The following is a 19,814-nucleotide window of genomic DNA, read 5'->3' on the forward strand; positions in this document are numbered from 1 at the left end:
CTGGAAAAAAATAAGTGACCACTTAAAAGTGATGAGTTTCTGTGATTTTACCAAATTGAAAACCTCTGGGATATAAGCAGTGTGTAAGACTGGTGGAGGAGAACATGCCAAGATGCATGAAAACTGTGATTAAAAACCCAGGGTATTCCACTAAATGTTTCTAAACTCTTAAATCTTTATGAAAATGAACTTTGTTTTCTTTGCATTATTTGAGGTCTGAAAGCTAAATGACAACATTTTTATTTGGAATTTAGGATGAATGTTGTCCGTAGTCTATAGAATAAAAAAACAATGTTCATTTTACTCAAACATATACCTATAAATAGCACATGGTGTATAGTACTCTGGTGTACTGAATTGACAACATTGCTGGTTTATATATAAGGTGTTAGCCTTTCTTTTTATTCTAAATACCACTTGATGAGAAACAATTAAACTGTTTATTTATTTTAGTATAAATAAAAAAAATATTCTGTGGTGAATTATCGTGAGGAACCAGAGTGAGAGTTTTGCGAGTGAGAGTCGGTGAAGACTACATGTCCCACAGTGCTGTGCGGTTAATCTCTCAGCCAGTGGTGTCGGCTCGTGAGTCTCTTCGCTGTGCTGAGTGAGAAAGGACTGGATTGCAGCGATGTCAGTTCAGGTTGTAGCAGCGAAAATGGCCGAGGTCGAATTAAAAGACGTCCCGAATAAAGAGCTGAGCGCCGTGTCGCCGCGGACACCCATAGCCGAGGAGAAGGGTTTGTCTAACAGCGAGCTGAACGCCTCGGCTCCGTCCCCCACAGCGGACACCGCGGTGGTGAAGGGGGACCCGAGTCCGCTCAGCTCGACGCCGAACGCAGTGAAGATGCCCCAGGCGTCCGCGATGAAGCGGCCGGACCCGCAGCAGAACGGCGGAGAGGCGTTCGTTAACCGGGATGGCACGGTGGCGGAGGCTCCCCGGATGAAAAAGGTACGGCGGACATGTTTTTAGTTATATGTCAAGAGTTTATTTTATTTAAAACGGGACCTGTGGGGAAACATCCTGGCGTGTTGGTTAGGTTAGCTTGCCGAGCTAGCGCTAGCTATGTCATTGTGTGTGTGGAGACCACTGGCGTTAGTTTAGTAGTTAGCATGGATAGCTAACGGTCTGAATTAAAGGGCTGTCTGTCACCTTGCCAGGATTCAGACTCACTTGCTTTATTTAGTGTGTTTGACAACAGGGAACAGATGCGGAATAATTAACCTAACTAGCTAAATACCGAGTTTTTGGTCATTTAATAAAGGTGGCCAATTTAATAACGTAGTCCGCAGTGCGTTGTCGTGGCGCTGTGTGTTACATTACGTGTAAGGTAGGTTGACTAACGCAATAGCTTAGCGTTAGAGCTAGCTAGCTATATTTTTTGCTTTTGTATACGAACTAAATAATTATTATTTTTACTAAGGTATGACTTAAATTAGGTTTAAATAATTAGCTCTGGTGCGTGTCCACAATATTAAGTTTGTTATAACGCTCCTGAAGGTAAAATAACTTAACTTAACGTTTGCTAACCTAACGTTAGGTTATCTAGGTTATAACAGGAACCAGTCCTGAAAAACCTAGAAAAGTAATTTAATTTGAAAATAGCAAGTTCCAGGCCTGGATAAGCTTTGGAAAAATTATAATAGTTTTGGTAAAGTCATGGAAATGTACAGTCTGCAAATATAACGACTGAGAAAAGCTATTTTGAGCTAACAAATACATCAGCTCAGATTTAGTTCAGTAATATAGCCCTTTACAATGGCGATCTCACGATCTAACATATTTTATTATTGAAGATCGTGTCAACATTGCTTAAAGTTTTTTTTTATCTTTATAGTTTTAGTGTTTTTTGTTTTGTTTTATTGTCCATGTCTGCGCTGATGTTTTAACGTATTGTCATGAAAATTTGCCATGAAGACATGGAAAAAGTAGTGGAAATTTATTTGTCACAAAATGTATGAAGCCAGTTATAATAATTAAGTGAGAATTGATAGAAAAGATATCCTAATTAGCTAGCTCAAATAAGCTGAATTAAAGCTGATTTAAAGCCCGGTACCCTGGTTCTAATAATACCTGTGCGATGCAGTAGCCTCGTAATTTATAGCTGGCTTCATACAAGCTACATAAAGGTAGCAAATAAAGTTTCAACTAACGATTTTTTTGGTAGTCCACTAATCTGACGATTTTTTTTTATTATTATTCAACGATTATTTGTAATGCCCTCCATACCTATCTGCTTCCTGTTTTTGATTCATCTTGCTGTTTTATTCTCTGCCTTCACATAAATAAACATAGCATAGCATACATTCTAACATCAAACTAAATTGACACATTAAACACAAATATAAAGTGATAACATAATCAGATTGATTTTTTTTTATTTAATAACATCATGTTATCACAATAACAATGAAATAAATGAATTCAAAAAGCAACCTCTGCCCTAGCAGTAAGCTGTAGACACCTAAGTCATAAAGCTATGTAATGCAGTTTATCACAGGCTGGCTATGGTCAATTTTCTCATTACAAATTAACAAATAATTGACAATGAAATTTTTAGTCAGCAAATTATTACGATTATGCTAGCTTTTTGTTGTGCCAGGTTTGCTTCAGCCACTGACAGCCCTGATTTTTGCTTCTTTGTGGCCTTAAGCAACCATCTGCATCTCAAGCCATTCATAAATATATGTAATTACCAGCTATTATTTAGATTCATTTAGATACTGTATTAAAGTGTAAGTACAGTAGACTTCTTTAATAAAAGAATGCACTCCTGGCTTCTTAGCATGCAAGGCAGCAAGTGGCATCTGTACTCATCATCCATTGCATGGCTTACCATGGGGGAATCTTTAGCATCAGCCTACACACTGTTACAGCAAGGTCATTCAGATCGTTCTTGGGAACTGCTGGAACATTCAGTCTCCTCATCACTGTTTATGAGGGAGGGAAAAAAGCATAGAGACAGGAGGATGTTCCTTAGCTTGCTTACAGAGTACATCTTGTGAAATGTTCGCTCCTCCAGGCAGAGCAGCATTCATCCCTCAGATCTCACTGGAGGAAATTGTGTTCTGAAAAGCATTTCAGGTATTTTACTATTCGGAACATCTCATTTCTAAAACAGCAAATCCGTCCTGCTCCACCATTTTGTGCCAGTGATGCTGAGTCATTCCTAGCTGGTGACCACCAGCCATCCATAAAGCACAGCAGGGGCATAAGCACAGCATAAGCTGTGACCCTGCTGAATTTGTAACCTCTCTATCATAAGCTTTAAGCAGCCAGGGAGAAGACCATGTACTTAATGGAATTTTCACCCTGCTGGCTTTCCCTGCTGGGCTGCTCAAGGGAGTGTCTGTAACTGGGATGTGTGTTCAGATGCACAACTCTAGAAATATATTTCTGTGCAAATGCGTACTTATATGTCCTGCTACACTTGGTTGGCACTAGGTATGCACCTGCTTAGAAACTATTATTATTATTTTTATTATTCTGATTTGTTAAGAATCGTATATACATATTTTCCCCTTACTTGATCACACTGACATCTTTATTAAAAACGTTTTGTGAGGCTGGATTTTCCTGTATTAGCATTATAGAAATGGTGCATGTGATTAACAGTACTGCCTTCCCTGAGACAGATAATGGTCTTTTTTTATTCCTTATAAATTCTCTTTCTTATATTTTCGTATAATGCTTATGCTGGACTACAGTTTTCTGTAGCATGGATATGAGTATGGATATTTGCAGATTCCTTTCTCCATAGGAATGAATTGGATACAGCATTGTGGCACTTTGGAGTATAATGCTGATATAATACCCAAAGACCCAGCCATTCATATAGGGGGTACAACAGCCACTACCTGGGACACCACAGCAACCACTCTAGATGCACCAACTACAACAATCAGCTTGCCATGCTGTAGCATCCATCTAGCATCTGTTTTGCAACACCATGTCAACCACCTGATATACTGTATCACCTAGCTTACAACCATTTAGCAACAGCTGTGGTGACAGTCACCACCTCTAATACCATAGCACCCATACTGCAACCAATTAGCAACACCCTAGATACTTTCTGGAATTACGTAAGCAGCACAACCATTATTTCAACTTTTCTAGTTTCATAAATGTGTACGTCTTATTCGATATTTTTCAAACTGTCATTTAATACCAGTCCTGGTACACCTGCTCTGTCTACCATTGTGCTAAATAATGATGGGAGATTAGCACTAGCTGGAAACTATTCCAGCCACTCAAAGTGACAAAATCCAGTAATTCTTACATGGATGACCTGTGATCTCCTAAATGGCTGAGCAGTTATTGCGATGTAATCACACATTTGATATTGTTAAGCATCCACACCAGTCACTGGTGGTTCACAAAGACCTGATTAGGGATCCATAGTTCAAGGATATGCTTAAGAAGGGTTATTAATTGTTCTCTAATCAGCGGGCAAGATTTATAGCTGTGACAAATAGCTTAATTTCTTCTGTATCAAACAAACAGACCCAATCAGACTTCAAAGGAACACCCATACAAGGCTTGCTTATCTCTAACTGTAGATGATGGCAGTAAAATCGATTCATTCTCCTGACTACAAAGGTGGCAAATGGCGGGTACAACTAAACTATAACTAATGAGTTGTGAGCCTTGTGCAGTTTGTCCTGCCATAAGGTAGAGTGCCTGGCAGAGTGTAAGACTTGGATGCCCATGTGAGAGATGCTGTTATGTCCAGCTGATGGATTTTCTAAAGGACTATTGGCAATGTCCCAAAAATCCTCTTAACACTTACTCAGTTAACACCATTTAGCTCCATGTGTGTCTGGCATCAAGGTCTTTCACAACTGTGACCAACTCAGGCCTTTTTCTTTCAGTAAAACTAGGCTCTGGCCTGTGGCTCACAGCTCTTCTCGAATAGCCAGTTTGCTAAATATGTGTTATGTCATGGAGCTGTTGATCCTCCAGTGTGGGCGAGGGCGGGGGACTCATGTATTACATGGGTGGATGCCCCTAATCCATGCCTGCCCATGTAGCTGCGGCATTAAGCTGTCCTCCCTTCTTGACCGCAGGTGGGTACATGATGGCTCGAGTTTACAGCAAGTGGTGATTAGGACATTGACCCTACCATCTCCTGGCACTGGCATGAGCATTCCACACCTGGAGTTCACTGAGTGTGTGTGTCTTAGGTCAATAAGTGTGTGTGTCCCTATGGGAGATGGGGTGATAATAGGTAGTGACGCCTAACACTAAATTAGTGTTACTGTGTCACTGATTATAGCCTTAGACTCCTCTTCAAATACTGTGGTTATTTTTTTACACTTACTAGATTCTGCAGATAATAACATTTAAATAACCACTATAATATTAAAACCACCTGCACAATACCTGTTGTATAGGTCCTCCCAAGGGCTCCATATAACCTCGGAAGGTGTACTGTGGTATCTGGTACCAAGACTTTGTAAGGTGGGACCTCATATCAAAGAATCTTGAGTGTCTGTGACCCTCTCACTGGTGTACCGGGTGTCTCTCATTGGACATTGTGTAGTAGTTAAACTCCACTGCATACTGAGAACACTCCACAAGACAAAATGCACCAAGTATACGAAGAAGTTAGGTGTTTCAGGCAAAACATCTTGAGATGTGCAACAGTATGGGGTAATCTCATTCTTTTTATTCTTTTCTTTTCACACATTCTTTACTAAGGATAGTTCAGGACTACAGATATGCCAGTCCAGTATATGCCTCCTTCTTCCACAGATAAGCCTTTTGTAAGGTGTGCAGATTATGGTTCTGCATTGTCCTGTTCAAAAACATAGAAAACCTCGAGAATATGTTGCCATCACAGCTGTGGACTGATGTAGGTGAACTTGCACATTAACACAACCTCATACCATGACGGTCCCTGGCTTGTGGACTTGTTGTTGATAACAGTATTAACTGTCATTTTTGTCTTTGGCCCGAAGCACACTGCATCCATGTCCTCCAAAAAAATCTGAAATACTCATTCATCAGACTTCAGTGCACATTTCCACTGTGTTTTGGTCTATCCCAGATGCTTTAGACTCGTAGAAAAGTTGGCACCGCCTTTGGACAATATGAGGCTTCTATTTTGCACAGTAAAATGATATTTGTAAATGTAACTCTGTATTGTAGTGCCTGACACAGATTTGCCCAAAAGTAGTCTCTTGCCTATGTGGTCCATCAGCTATTATTAAATGAGGGATTGGAAGGATTCCAACACATCACTTTCAAAAACTGACTGCTCACTTGCTTCCTAATATGCAGATCCCTATATGGATCATGTTGTTTTTTAGGTTTACTGTATATTTACTGTTTTTTGAGCTCCAAAAGTGCAAAATAATTAGTTGACAATGGCATACTCGACTAAAATATCTGCATTGTGAATATAAATATAAACATAGATACTCAATGTGAATATAAATAATAACATGTTTTATTTTCATTATATTTTGATATTCAAATATATTAGAATCACAGCATTGGCCCAGATTTTCCATATTGGTGTACCCTTATCCTACATGCCTTGTCAGCTTCTAGTAATGTTATGTCATTAAGCCATGGTTCCCAGTATGGCTAACAGGCTTATGTTGTGATGTCAGCAGTGTTCAGAAAAGCCCTATAGTAAATGGATTGCAGGTAGGTAAATATGGGTAAATACTTTCACTATTAGAACAGACTTTCCCGAAGCAGGAATGTGTCTGCTGTTTGTGAACGTATACTGGAATGAAGCAGGCAGATGATTTGAAGCTAAGTAGCCTATTTTCAGGCCTGCTGGTGAGTAGTTTGTCATGGAAAGTAGGATATTCATGTTTACCATATATAGCCCAGTGGTCAACGCTAGCATCAGAAATGTAGGACACTTTTGGTTGTCCCATGAGCTGAGCTGAGAGGACATCTTACGTTTTTTCTTTTATGTAGTTGTGTTCCTTTTCTTGCATCTAGTGAAGTAAGGAGATCAGACTCGGCTTGGTGACGTAAGGGAGCATGCTCTGTCCTGCAGTAGTGAAACGTGTCAGGTTCCCATGACTCACTGTGCTCCACTGTGTTCGTGCTGGTCAGCAGCATCTACCCCTCAGGGGCCTCCCATGAGTCAAAGCCTCTGTGACACCAGAGTCTCCTCCATCAGCTCAACTGCCAGAACTTCCCTCTTTTATTTTCAGGGGTGTAACAGTGCACTGAAAAGTCATGAAATTGCAAACATAAGCATGGGCGTTGTATTTATTCTGATAACTAATGATCTCTAATGCAGTTTCATTGTTTGAGCATCAAAGTCTTTAAACATTCCACAACACTTCAGTATGGTGAGGTCATTCAGATCATTAATCTCGTCACAGTAAAGTGATACACAAAAACGTGGCTCTATTCTTCATTTACTACATTCCGATTTAGTTTAAAATGGTGAAAGTAGGGCTTGTAATGGCACACAGAAATTACAGATTGGTTTTCTTTATGGAATCAACAGACAGCAATAATTACAATTCGTGTTGAATATGGATTTAATTTGACGGGAGTTTGGCACCCCATGTGGCACACACACACACACACACACACACACACACACAGACAGAGACACACACACACACAGACAGACACACAGTAAGAACAGTGAACACATGTGCCTGAAGCGGTGGTGGGCAGCCATCACTGTTTGTGAGGATTGAGGGCCTTGTTCATGTGCCCAACAACCTTGCTTGAACCTACAACCCTGTTCTCATTGAGCCACCACTGCTCAAAAGTTGTACTGACACTCAGGATAGGAGAGAAATTATACTGACCTTACTGAGCCACAGGTGAGAATTCTTTAAGGCTTCAAACACCAGCTGGAAGAGCAGGACTCTTTATTGTACACTCTACAAGATTTATAAACCAGCTTTAATGTTATTATGCAGCTTTTTGCACAATAAACACTGCCAACACTGGTTGAAGTGGACATTTTAGCCTTGTGTGTTATTTGCATTTGCTACAATCAAACACGAGTCAGCTTTATGTAGGTTAAGCGTGGCATGATGCTAACTTTTTATAGCTCAAATTACATTAAGCTATCTTCATACATACTTGTAGGATACTGTGTTTTCTACATTTGACTGCATGCACAGAACTGTAGTGCTGAAACTGTGATGGTTCAGGGGAATTACACAAACACTTGCACTCCAGTTGTAAAATTATCTACCTAGTTTGTGGAATGTACGGTTACAACCATATTCCTTCTTAGAGATCATCTATCTTCTTAGAAAATAAACTGTTAGGAACCTTAATGCATGAGACTAAGGTGCTGCATTGATTTTAGTATGTTAAAGCTGCGTAGAATTTTTTTATATTTTGCTATTGTTCATAATTGTCCATTTTAAAAATATCCTTACAATACCTAAGCGTTTTTTTATTTATTAAAAATATTTGACTACTGTGTAAACATTGTCTGTCTCAGCAGCATTTGCAGATTCAGTACATTCTTTAATAAAAACTAAATTATATCTCACCCTAATCAAATCTTGGTAACATTTGAGATTTCATGATGCAATAAATTGTTCTTAAATAATCATAATGAAATCACTGGCACGGTCAGTGGTTTACACTTCTGTTAATTATTGGCGAAGCAAAAGTACACAATGCTTAACTGGAGTCATGCTTTGTGCCTGAATTTGCGTCGTCTGAATCGGTCAGGGCTTTTCTCCACTCCCAGGTGCTTCATTGTTCGCATGATCCCTGAGATTTCTTCAGCCTCTTTTCAGAGAGGGCGCAGTCGACAGGAAATATTTCTCACCATGGTGTGAGTCTGGCCACTTGAAGGAATGCAAGAACAGAACGAGAAAGCGAGAGCATAAATTTAATGGGTTCTCTGCCCCTTTTCTTTGGGAAGAAGTGTTCATGACTGAGGAGCATTACTCCATTACTTCTTCCTAATCATACACTGACATTTTTCATTCATGTCACACATCACAGCGGAAATGCTTGAAAGCTGATAACCAAGGGCACATGTGCAACCTGCTGATGGAAACGGAACTAGACACGCTTGGATGAAGCATAGAGAGTTGTACACGTGACCCAGTGTTTATTAATACGGTGACTGGTCAGAGAAAGAGTTGTGGTTGCAGCCTTAATGGGGGATGGTGCCCTCATAAGTGCACTGAAGTGTGCTGGCCTTTTAGTACTAAGGGATATAGAGAGCAAAATTATGAGGCAGATCTCTGAAATCCTGTGCTTTGATGGACCTCTCATTATGTCTTCACTCCAGCTGCTCTGTGGTTAAATGAGCTTCTCTGTAGTAGAGATCACAGGATTATGAAAGTAAGGTGAAAGCGAGGCCGAGCAACCAGCTTGGGGGGCAAATTAAAGAGTCTCAGTTAAACATAGAAAACGCGTTTTAGGACACCATTTAGGAATTACTGAGCTGTCTTCTGTGGATAGTAAGCACATCACAGAAAATTGTCAGAGGGGTAAAGAAGACGATCTGTTCACTTTCTTTAAGAAATCCAGCTGAAAAAAAGCACACCAGTAAGAATGCGAGATGGTTTTAGCACATAGAGAGCATTGCTGAGCCACCATCAACACATGTGACTGTGGATATCTGTGTGTGGTCTTATTTGATCAGTTGCAGATGCTACATTTCTGTCTGTTCCTTCGAACATTTCAAGGGTTTTATCAAAGCATGTGTAAAAATAACTGATCGAAACCAACATTCAGAAACTGTCACTGAATTAATTTTGCCCATAAAAGTTATATTACAGACATCCCAAACCGATCCACTGTAATCATATGGCTCTGCCTTGTCATATCTGTGATAGGGAAGAAACATTAAGATTAAGTGTGCATGATGTGGACAGAAAATCTGATGCATGATGACACTGTCGGATATCCTGATATTGTTGTAAAACACAATAAATAAAGATCCAAAATAAATTTGGTGTGGCTAATAAATTAGTTTCACTGTGAAGTTCCACCTTGCTCTGCCTCCAGCCTCGTTATGTTTTATAATTGCAGTCGGCAGTGTGAGGAGCTTGCTCTGTTGCTCCAAGTGGATAATACAGTTTTGAGCTTGCTCTTCATGATGTTATTGCACCTCATTTTTTATTACAAATTTACTAAAACATCTTGTTCTGCATTAATAAAGATCTAAAGTAGGAAATTAAAAGTATCCTATTTGCCACCTAAAAAGTTGCTTTTAGTTTTTGTCTTCAAATAGTTTTGTCTTACAATTTCACATTTGTTTTTATTAAGCAACCTTGACAGGGTGCAATAATGGTGCACTCTGACCATGCAAGTTGTAAAAGTGATATTAGACCTTCAGAGAAGCCTATGATTCTTCTCTGGTTTAATGGTTCTATACTTAATAGGTTGTGTGCCAGCAAACTAAACTACTCGCAAAAGCCTTGCCTCACTGTTTCCTGTTTGAGGATTTTCCTTCTTATTGGACTCTTTTAGGGTGCCAAGCCACTCTCTGTTTCATCCTGCTTTTTATGGCTTAATTGCACTACCAATGTTTTGTGCTTTGGGAGATTACTGTGTGTACTTTGTGCTGCTGGATTGTTCCCCTAGTCCAGCAGGTCATTGCAGGGTATTTGTCCCCACATTTGGGCTCAGTAAGCCGCTGGAGTGCTTTCTGTGACGTATTTGTGGTCTTTAGCTCAAGTAAGCTTAAAAGTAGAGAAGAGAGACCAAATTAAAAGAAACATCACTGATGGTTACAATTAGGGCTATGGATTGTCAAGGCAGTTTAATTTGTATCACTATACAGAGGATACAAGTGGATTTTATTGCTATTTATTATCAAATTATTTATTTGTCTAAAATTTTATGGAAAACATACCCTCAACTAGGAGTGTGCCATATCGCATATGAATATCGTGAACGATATTATACCCTGAAATATCGTGCCATAACACTCACCCCTAATTATCACATCAGGGTTCTACTTTTTTTCATGTTTTAAGCAAAAGACAAATTCATATATCTATACATATCTATTAGAAACAGATTATATCTGTCCAGTATCAATTAATCTTGGATACATGGAGATATTTGGAGTTCTGTAACAAATCTGCTAAAATTCTTGTATTTTTAAAAAATCTCAGTTAGAGGAATATCATATCATGTGCAATATCATATCCTATACAATAATAAAATGTAAATTTTGTTTTGTTGCAGTAGTGCATTTTTATTTTTTGTCATATCGCCAAGAGTATCGTTATCGCGATATTATCATGGAATATTGTGATATTTTAGGGCCATATCGCCCACCCCTACCCTCTACCCTTTATTTTGTTTTTGTCTTAGTTAAAGCACATTGTGCCCTTCTTTTATGTTTTTGTAGATATATTGCAGAAACACTAACAGTAAGCACTGTTGCCATTATGGCCATGTAAGTGATTTCCTGAAACAACTTGTGGGTGCGTTAATAAACATCAAGAGACCACCTGCAAGCCCCAGTTGAAAGGCTATGGAGTGGAGTTTTAAATGTAACACCAGATTGCTTTCTCAGAACCATTGTTTTTGTGGCTGTATATTCATTAACAAGTCTGCTTGGATTTTCCATGCGGCTGTCTGGCATGGTGATGAAATTATGCTTGGTATTCAGGTAGAATAAAACATTAACCAACTGTTACAGCACATTGACCAACAGTTACAACAGTGGTAGACATGGGAGTGGACGACATGTAATAATAAGTATAATTTCATGTTAACCTTGATCATTATTTCACCCACTGTGGATTTGCTCTGCAATTCCTGTATTTAGATCATTTCCAGTACAGAAAAATGCTCAGGATTTGCATCAAATGGGGGAAAAACAGCAGGGACAGTGGAATATTTTTCTGTGGTTACATGTGGGTAAAAAAAGCATTGTTTTGTGCCACACAGTGGCACACAAACAACGAAAGGACTGCATTGCCATGTCATTACTGGAACAGCTGTGGTGAGACTGAATGTATACGCGTGATGGCATTTACCACTATTTTATCCTGAGTGTTTTAAATGAAACCACAGACAAAATGTCAGCTCGTAAGTTCACAAAGGTCAGTTGGACCTGATTTAACCCCATTGAAGCCAGTTTGAAAACAGGTAGTGGAAGGCGGCTTCACATGTATGAAAGAAGAGATGTGCTGGCTTTTACTCTTTTGGTGTTGGGGGCATTATTAACAATAGGTGTCCTAATGAGTGGGTTGGGTAATTTGTCTTCCAAATAAAAGAGAATATGGTATAAAATGAGAGAGAGATTATTTTAAAAAGCAAGTGAAGGAGTTCCTGCTCTGAGTGCTGAATGTTTTGTTTTCTGTATCTAACTTGAACTCATATTTGTAGAATGTGTAAACACCATTTTTAATTGCTTTTAACTTTTTTTTTAGACACCATTAGTTTCTCAATAAGTTTCTAAATAGCATGGGGCCTTGCTTTTATGCCAGACTTTTGAGAAAGGTACAGCATGTCCATTGTTAATTCACTGGAAATTTACCTGCTAAGTTCACATTTGGGCTCACTTTGACTTTCCCTGGGCTTTGCATTGTAGGAGGCTTGCTTGATGAAGTGCAGTACAACTGATACACAAGTTGAAGGGCTTTGGAAAAAAGTATTTCCTTCATTCTAGGACTGATACTATCCAAGACACAATGGTTACGATACAAAATATTGCATTTCAATACTGTAAGGAAGGCGATATATTGTGATTAAATCAAATTATAGGAAAGCTGCCATAGTATAAATAACACATTGTCATGACACCAACCTTTACAAGAAAACTGATAATAATTAAAATTTTATTTTATTATTATTATTATTTTTTAAATACATTTTTTTTGCAAAACATAATATTGCAATACATTTGATATTCCTACTCACCAGTTTTCTATATAAATAAATTGTTTTGGCAGAAAAGTCATCACATTCAAACCAACCACACTGCACCTAAACCTCAGTAATTATTTTAAAACTATTTTTATTTTTAGCATGTTTATAATTAACAATACTAACTTTAGTGCAATAGAATTGCTAATTTTAAACAAATTAAAAATAAAAAAAGGGTTTAATGCAATGGTCCAGTTGATGTTGCTACTGCTGAAATACACTGACTTTTTGGCATACTGGTATAGAGATAGAGGCCTGGTCCTGCTGAATGTATAGCTAGATTGACAGACAGACCGTATTAGAAATAGTGAACCCTTGACTGTGAGGAATGTAGCTCATACCCTAACATTAGCTGTGGACAAAGGGCCCTCGTTGTATCCAAAAAGTGCTGTATCACAAAGACCTCTCACAAAAGAGCCACGGTCCTGTCTGGGCTGCTTCCTCTCCCCTGCCAGGGCTAAGAGACTCTAGCTATGGGAGATTATTGCCCAGGTCTGGCTGACTCTATACCCCTCCAGGGTCATTGAAGTTGCTGAGTTCTCATTCAACAAATGGAGCTTCAAGGACCCAACATATTTTATTTTATGTTTATTGTTTTTCCCTAAGATCTTGTTAATTTGAGGTGTTACAGCCAGCTGTGCGTGGTCTTGACTTGTGACTGCTAGTGTCACAGCTGGACTGTTCTTTCTCTCTATTAAACTGAAGTGCTGACCAAATGAAACGTCTAAAAATGACTTTTCCAGCACCATGTGTTTTACTTAATTGCAGCTCTGGGTGAAACAAAATGCTATTTCCAACGGCCTGCCCACGCAAAACCCATAATTTAACTATAACCCCAGCGCTCCGTCCTCAGCTTTGTAGTGGGGACATAACTTTCCAACTGCAGACTGAAGAAGAGTAGCCACTTTTTATTTGGTCTCTTGATGGTCACTTCTGCAACATGTTTTTCCTTCTGACTCCTTTGTAGGTCAGAAAATACTGAACATTCTCTGGTCTAGTGTGTTACACTTCTCCAAAGCTCCTTTACAAAATTGGTTCATACACTTGTGTAAATAGTCCAATTTACAGAAGTGTTCAAAGAAAAATCTTAAATGTTTTTTTTTTCCTTAAAACAAATTGTTATTCTTCTAAAAAATCTTTAAAAGTTCTGTATTTTTTCTTTTTATCTTAAAGCAGCAGTGCTTAATGTTTTTTTCCCTTTAAATTAAAAGTCGTAGTGTTGCTGAGGGGATAGAGGACAAAATATTATAATACGTTGCCTCGGTGGTGTTCTGCTACCATTCCTGCAAAGCCACATATATTAATATCTAACACAGGGTGTCTGGTAGGTCCAGGGACCTTGTTTTCTTTAAAAGCTTTTGCTGGTTACTAGAGGTGTGCCAAAAAATCGATTCACATAAGAATCTTGATTCTCATTTACTACGATTCAGAATCGATTTAAAATGTCCCAAAATCGATTCTGAGGGGCGGGTTTTAGACTGATTTTGGGCTGGGTATTTTTGTTGGACCTGGCAACCCTGGGGATAGCGCTTGTCCCTTCAAACGGAGATCTCCCAGACCCACACAGAGCGTAGGTGTTTGAGAATCACCGGTAAGATGGCAGAACAAGCATTATATTACCTTAGATTAACGTGTAGTTTCAATGTTTTATGGCAGAATGCTTCATAACAAGCATAAAAAAGATCGCTAGTAGTTAGTTTCAGTAACTGTTAGCTAGCTAACTAGCTAACTTTCCAGTTCCACCTTAAATAACGCTACAGGTGGCAGCGGGCTGCAGCATTTAAGGCGGAACGGAAAAATAACAATAAGCTAATCAGAGCTAATTTCAGCTCCTCATCACAGAGGAATTAAGGAATGGACAATATGAATTAATTTCTCCACCTCCTGCCCCCTTTCTGAAGAAATACAACGGCCTAAAATTAACTAGTTAATCAGCAGCTGCTCCTGAACTTTAGCGCTCCACTGCTATCATCACATCAGCCCAGCAGCGTCACCTACACACCACCGCTAGTAGCCTGGTAATAAAGCAGTGTTATTTATTATTTATTTATTGTTCATTAACGTCATTGTGATATCCCAGTGATTCCTCTGTCACTGAGGACCCACATTCCTGCACATTTTATTGTTTTTGTAACACATTACTTGCTCCAGGACCAGTGTATATTATGGAGGGTTTTTTTTTCAATACGATTCATAAGCCAGAAGCAGAAATTTTTATAAATCAAATAGTTTTGAATCAAAAATCGATTTTGAATCGAATCGTGGCCCCCAAAATCGGAATCGAATCGAATCGTGAGATAGTAATCGATTCCCACCCCTACTGGTTACCCACACCACTGTGACACTGCTAATGCTGTTGATACACAAGCTAAACCAAAGAAATGAAGAATTAGAACTGTTTAAGTGTGCACGCTAATATAATTTCCAGACAAGTAAAACAGCAGAATTGCGTAAGTAGCTTGTCATACAATTGTCTCAGCCTCTCTGTTTCCATTGAGTCAGCATATAGGTATGTGGTTTAGTCAGAATAATAGCTGAGACCTAACATTTGATGTTCATGGTTTTAGGTAAAACAATGTCTTGATACAGGAAAGAGTGATTACCTAAAGCTGCTATTCTCCATTGTGTAGTTGGAAAAGGCTGTATTGTCTGTAATTTGTGCTTGCATGATTTAACTGTGTTTTTAAGAGCACTTGTCTATGTGCATAAATCTGAATAGCAAGGATAAGTTTTCTTTATTTCACAGCTGGAGGGGCCAACATGTTCTGATCTGAGATTCTTCTTGTTGCCTTTATGGAGATAAGGATCATTTTTCACAGCTTCTAGGAATATATTTGAGATTGTCTGTCTTTTAAATGTTTCCTCATAGACTAGTAAAGGAATGAATGACAATATTTTAAAACTAGATTTCCTTATATGATTTTTTTATGAACAGTCTAGTATAACATGCTATACGTGTCTAAGGGACTCAAATGGGACATATTATACTTGTTTTTACATAAGTTAGAATAGGTCTATGGGCTATAAAACATGTTCTTGAAGTTCTTTGCACAAAATCACTCACATAGAGATCTCACCTGCTCTTTTCTTGCCAGTTCATGCCCTTTTAAAATGAAGAGTTTTAAAGGCTCTGTCACATTTATGCAAATAAGCTGTTGCTGACTACGCCATGTTAACGCTGAGCAAGCTAGTTCATGCTTAACTGTAATGAAAGTACAAAACGCATTATTTAAACACTTACATCTCCCTCCTCTACTGACTTGCTATGGACAATAGGTACAGATCCCTCTGTCAGACAAAGTCTGCTGGATTATCCTGCTGTGTACTGTCTGAGGATCTCAACCAAAATGATTAAAATGGAGCTTCTCCAACTGATGAAGTGGATGTCTGTTAGGGGTTGATGGGTAAGGGATGGTGCCAGGGTGGTTCTATGCAGATTTTCTTATTGTGATGTCACAATAAGAAAACGACTGTTTCAAAGTCATTTTTTGTTGTTTTTCTTACCATCAGCAAATCTGATAAAAAACCTAATGAATAGTTTGTAGTGATTGGCTCAGTAATGCAAAAAAAGCTTTTTATTTTAGCCTCTTCTATCACATATTGTGTTTCTCTGCCCTGTTTTTATGATTAAGTGTGGCACTTGGTGGAATAAACGGTGTGCACTTGCTTGCTCTTTCAGGGACAGATTGTATTTTTGTGAACAAAGAAGTAATTAATTAATTAATTAGTTAATTAATGGGGCTTGTAATGTAAATGTAGCCTTTTATTTTATTTTCTAGTCTTTAACTACATTTCTGATGTTCCTGTTAACTGCCATGTCCTAATTATATTACATACTGTACAAAATGGCAATGCATATGTATTATTTTAGGTATCTGTAATTGTTCAACTTTTGCTGGTAAACATTAATACAATTTAAATCTAAATTATAATTAAAGACAAATCTATGTTTGAATTGCTCAGGCATGGTAATAATAATTCTCCCCATTTGTCCTGTAGATACTGGAACTACTGATGTAGATTTCCTGCTTTTACCTTAGGTTACTCAAGGCTAGACAGTTCTTATAAATAAGGAATCAGGTACAGACTGGAGTAACAAGATCTCCTTCGGGTCTTGCTCTCTCTCTTTTGCTCTCTCACTTGCTCTCTCTCTCTCTGTCTGTTTCTGTTTATCTTCCTCAGTGAAGAACATGACTGTGTGACAGATGCATTGATGATTGCTGGAAGTCTGTCAGTGTGTTCAAAGTCCAAAATTAGCATGCAGGATCTTTTGACATGGAGACAGCCTTGAGACTCAGTTTGAGATGTGTATGAGCTGTGGGGTATAATTAATGGTGTGTTTGTTTGTTGTTGTATGTTGTACATTTAAAAATAATATCCCATGAAGGCTCCTTTGCATAAAGAACCACTATTGGAAAAGATCAAAAGAAATTCATTGAAAGGCTCTTCACACTCTCCATTTCTTTATGAAAATAAGTTTAATATCATTGCCCAGAGAACCATTTCTAGCATCCAAATTATATAGAATAATTGTTAAGAAAACATCAGTAGCAGAGATATTTACTCAGTTTTCTGACCCAACAAAGTGCTCTGCCATTAATGTGGCATGACTAACTTTGGCAGTGGCTTTCTATTCACTGAAGAAATGTTACATTCAGTGTTGTTTAAATAATAACATGGTGTGATTCCTGTGTTGCTGCAAGAGTATGATTCAAGGCTGTCAAATAATGCTGTTTGCAGTGTAAACATCTCACTACTTATCTTACTTCTTGTTGAGCAGTGTGTCAACTTTTTGATTCAGGATTCTGACCTTGCAGTTACGGTTTTCCATGAAGAATGAACCTATGGTTCTGAAAAGTCAATATCTCAGAAAATTTGAATTGTATATAAGACAAATTGGTACTTTTGGCAGTGTGGGCAATATGCCAAGTCCTGCTGGAAAATGAAATTTGCATCCCCATAAAGTTGTCAGCAGAGTGAAGCAGTGTGGACTTGATATAACACAAGGGACCAACACCAGCAAATAACATTTTGCGTTTCATTTGGAAATCAAGGGGCCAGAGTCTGGAGGAAGAGTGGGGAGAGGCACACAGTCCAATGCACAGGGTAGCGTATAGGGTTCTAAACATATTTATTTACCACAGAATGTGATAAAGGCTATTTTTTGTAAACTTCATTTACCTGAGAATAAAAATTGAAGTTATATGCTGAGTGCCAAATATGGGCATAACCAGATGGCGACTACAAATTGATGCCACAGTTGCAGTGGTCTTTTTGCAGGTCTGGAGTTCGTCCACCGGGTATCGTCTCCTCACCTTCCGTGCTGGAAACAAGGCTGATTTCTTATATGAACAATGGAACACATTAAACTATCAAGACCTATCATAAATTACTCTTATCCTTAATGGCACTTCTGCTTCTGGCCCTCCCTTAACAGTTGTTTGAACATTACAACATAAAGGACATTTTTGCCTTGTTTGCAGCTTTATATACTGTTACCCCAGTAGTAATCATAATCTATTGAGGATTCTGGAGAGTTTTTGCCATGAAAATAAACTGTTATAAAAAGTATCTGTTATTGCCTCGGAACACACTGTTATCCCCTCGCCCCTCCGCAGCAGACCTAGCATGATTTGTGAGGAGACATGTTCAGCGTTGGTGAGGGCCCCAATCCAGGCTGGCAGGAACATAGCACTCTTGCTGTTCAGTGCTTACTCAGTCTCAGAGGAACACCATCTGGCACATAAATAGATGCTTTTATCCACAAACATCAAGACAATGACTGCTTCTTTGACACAGTGTTCATCCCGGACGGAGATTTTTCACAACTGGCTCACAGGACCAGGTTTACTGCTGCTGAAGTGCACTCAGGGTTTTATTGAAGCAGCCGCCCGCCCGCCCGACCACACTCAAAGCATGGCCTTTGTCCTTTTCCACTGGGTATTAGAAACCAGAGTGGGTGGATCCATTCATTTGATACATTTGTACTTTGATGGTCAGCCTTGAACTCCTGGACTCTTTAATGAAGTCTACAAGCTTATTTACCCACACTGTATGAACAAAAGTATTGGGATACATGCTCATTCATTGTTTCTTCTGAAATCATAAGAATTAAAAAAGGAGTTACACCTGTTTTTGTTGAAGTAACCTTAACAATTTCCAGGGAGGAGTCTCTAATGGATTTTTTCAACATTGCTTTGAGTATTTGATTTTGTTCAGTGGCGAGAGCATTCTGTCTGAAGCATACTTTATGCAAGGACACAAAGGCAGACTCTTTGAGCTATGTAGACTGGGTCTCACGACACATTTCATAACACAAACTGCATTGTGAGTGTTGCCACAAGGGGCACTACAGCAACAGTCAAATGATCCTCACTAACCCATAAACGTATTCAATGCAAACGCACATTCAGAGCGCTGGCCAGGTGTTGGCAGTGCTTCATGTTGAGATCCCATATCAGGAGGCCCTGCTTCAATGTATTATGACACCTGTTGCTGACATTTCTGCTTGTTTTTTGTTTCAGCCCACAGCTGTAGCTCAGCATCCAGAGGTGCCTCTCTGCGTAAGCCAGTGCGAGTTTGTTTTATTAATGGCAGGGGATCGTATCAGATGGCTCCTATGAAAAGTTTTTTGATCGACCCATGTGGCACCCTCCTACTCTGCAGCTGAGCACAGAGTACACTTCACATGGAGAGAATCATGAGTATGAACACACATACTGGTACAGTGTACGGTCTTCTTAAAGGTCCATATGAAATAATAATTTAGTTTACTTATGATGTGTCTTAACAATCCCCTAATTTTGCTTGTAAAACATGTTTACATTTTCTAAAGGCATTGTTGATACAGAAAATGTATTACAGTTCGATGCAATATTGTTATATTGCTATTCACTAATCTCCCCATGTAAATCAATAATACAGAATTATAGTGTGCTTACAAAAATGGATACAGCAT

The 19,814-nt window shown here is 38.8% G+C and overlaps 1 protein-coding gene across 2 annotated transcripts in view; it reads left to right on the forward strand.

The window, feature by feature from the left end:
• The first annotated feature begins 568 nt into the window (after window positions 1–568).
• ahcyl2b (adenosylhomocysteinase like 2b) overlaps window positions 569–19,814 on the forward strand; it is a 51,637-nt gene continuing 32,391 nt past the window's right edge. Inside the window, exon 1 of one of the 2 annotated variants that reach the window (XM_007252727.4) lies at window positions 569–952. In XM_007252727.4, the coding sequence (XP_007252789.1) occupies window positions 632–952 (321 nt within the window). In that variant the 5' untranslated portion in view covers window positions 569–631. The remainder of the gene's footprint in view (window positions 953–19,814) is intronic. The other variant, XM_007252726.4, reaches the window with a different exon arrangement.

This window comes from Astyanax mexicanus, chromosome 2 (assembly GCF_023375975.1).
Source record: "Astyanax mexicanus isolate ESR-SI-001 chromosome 2, AstMex3_surface, whole genome shotgun sequence".
Classification (NCBI taxonomy): Eukaryota; Metazoa; Chordata; class Actinopteri; order Characiformes; family Acestrorhamphidae; genus Astyanax; species Astyanax mexicanus.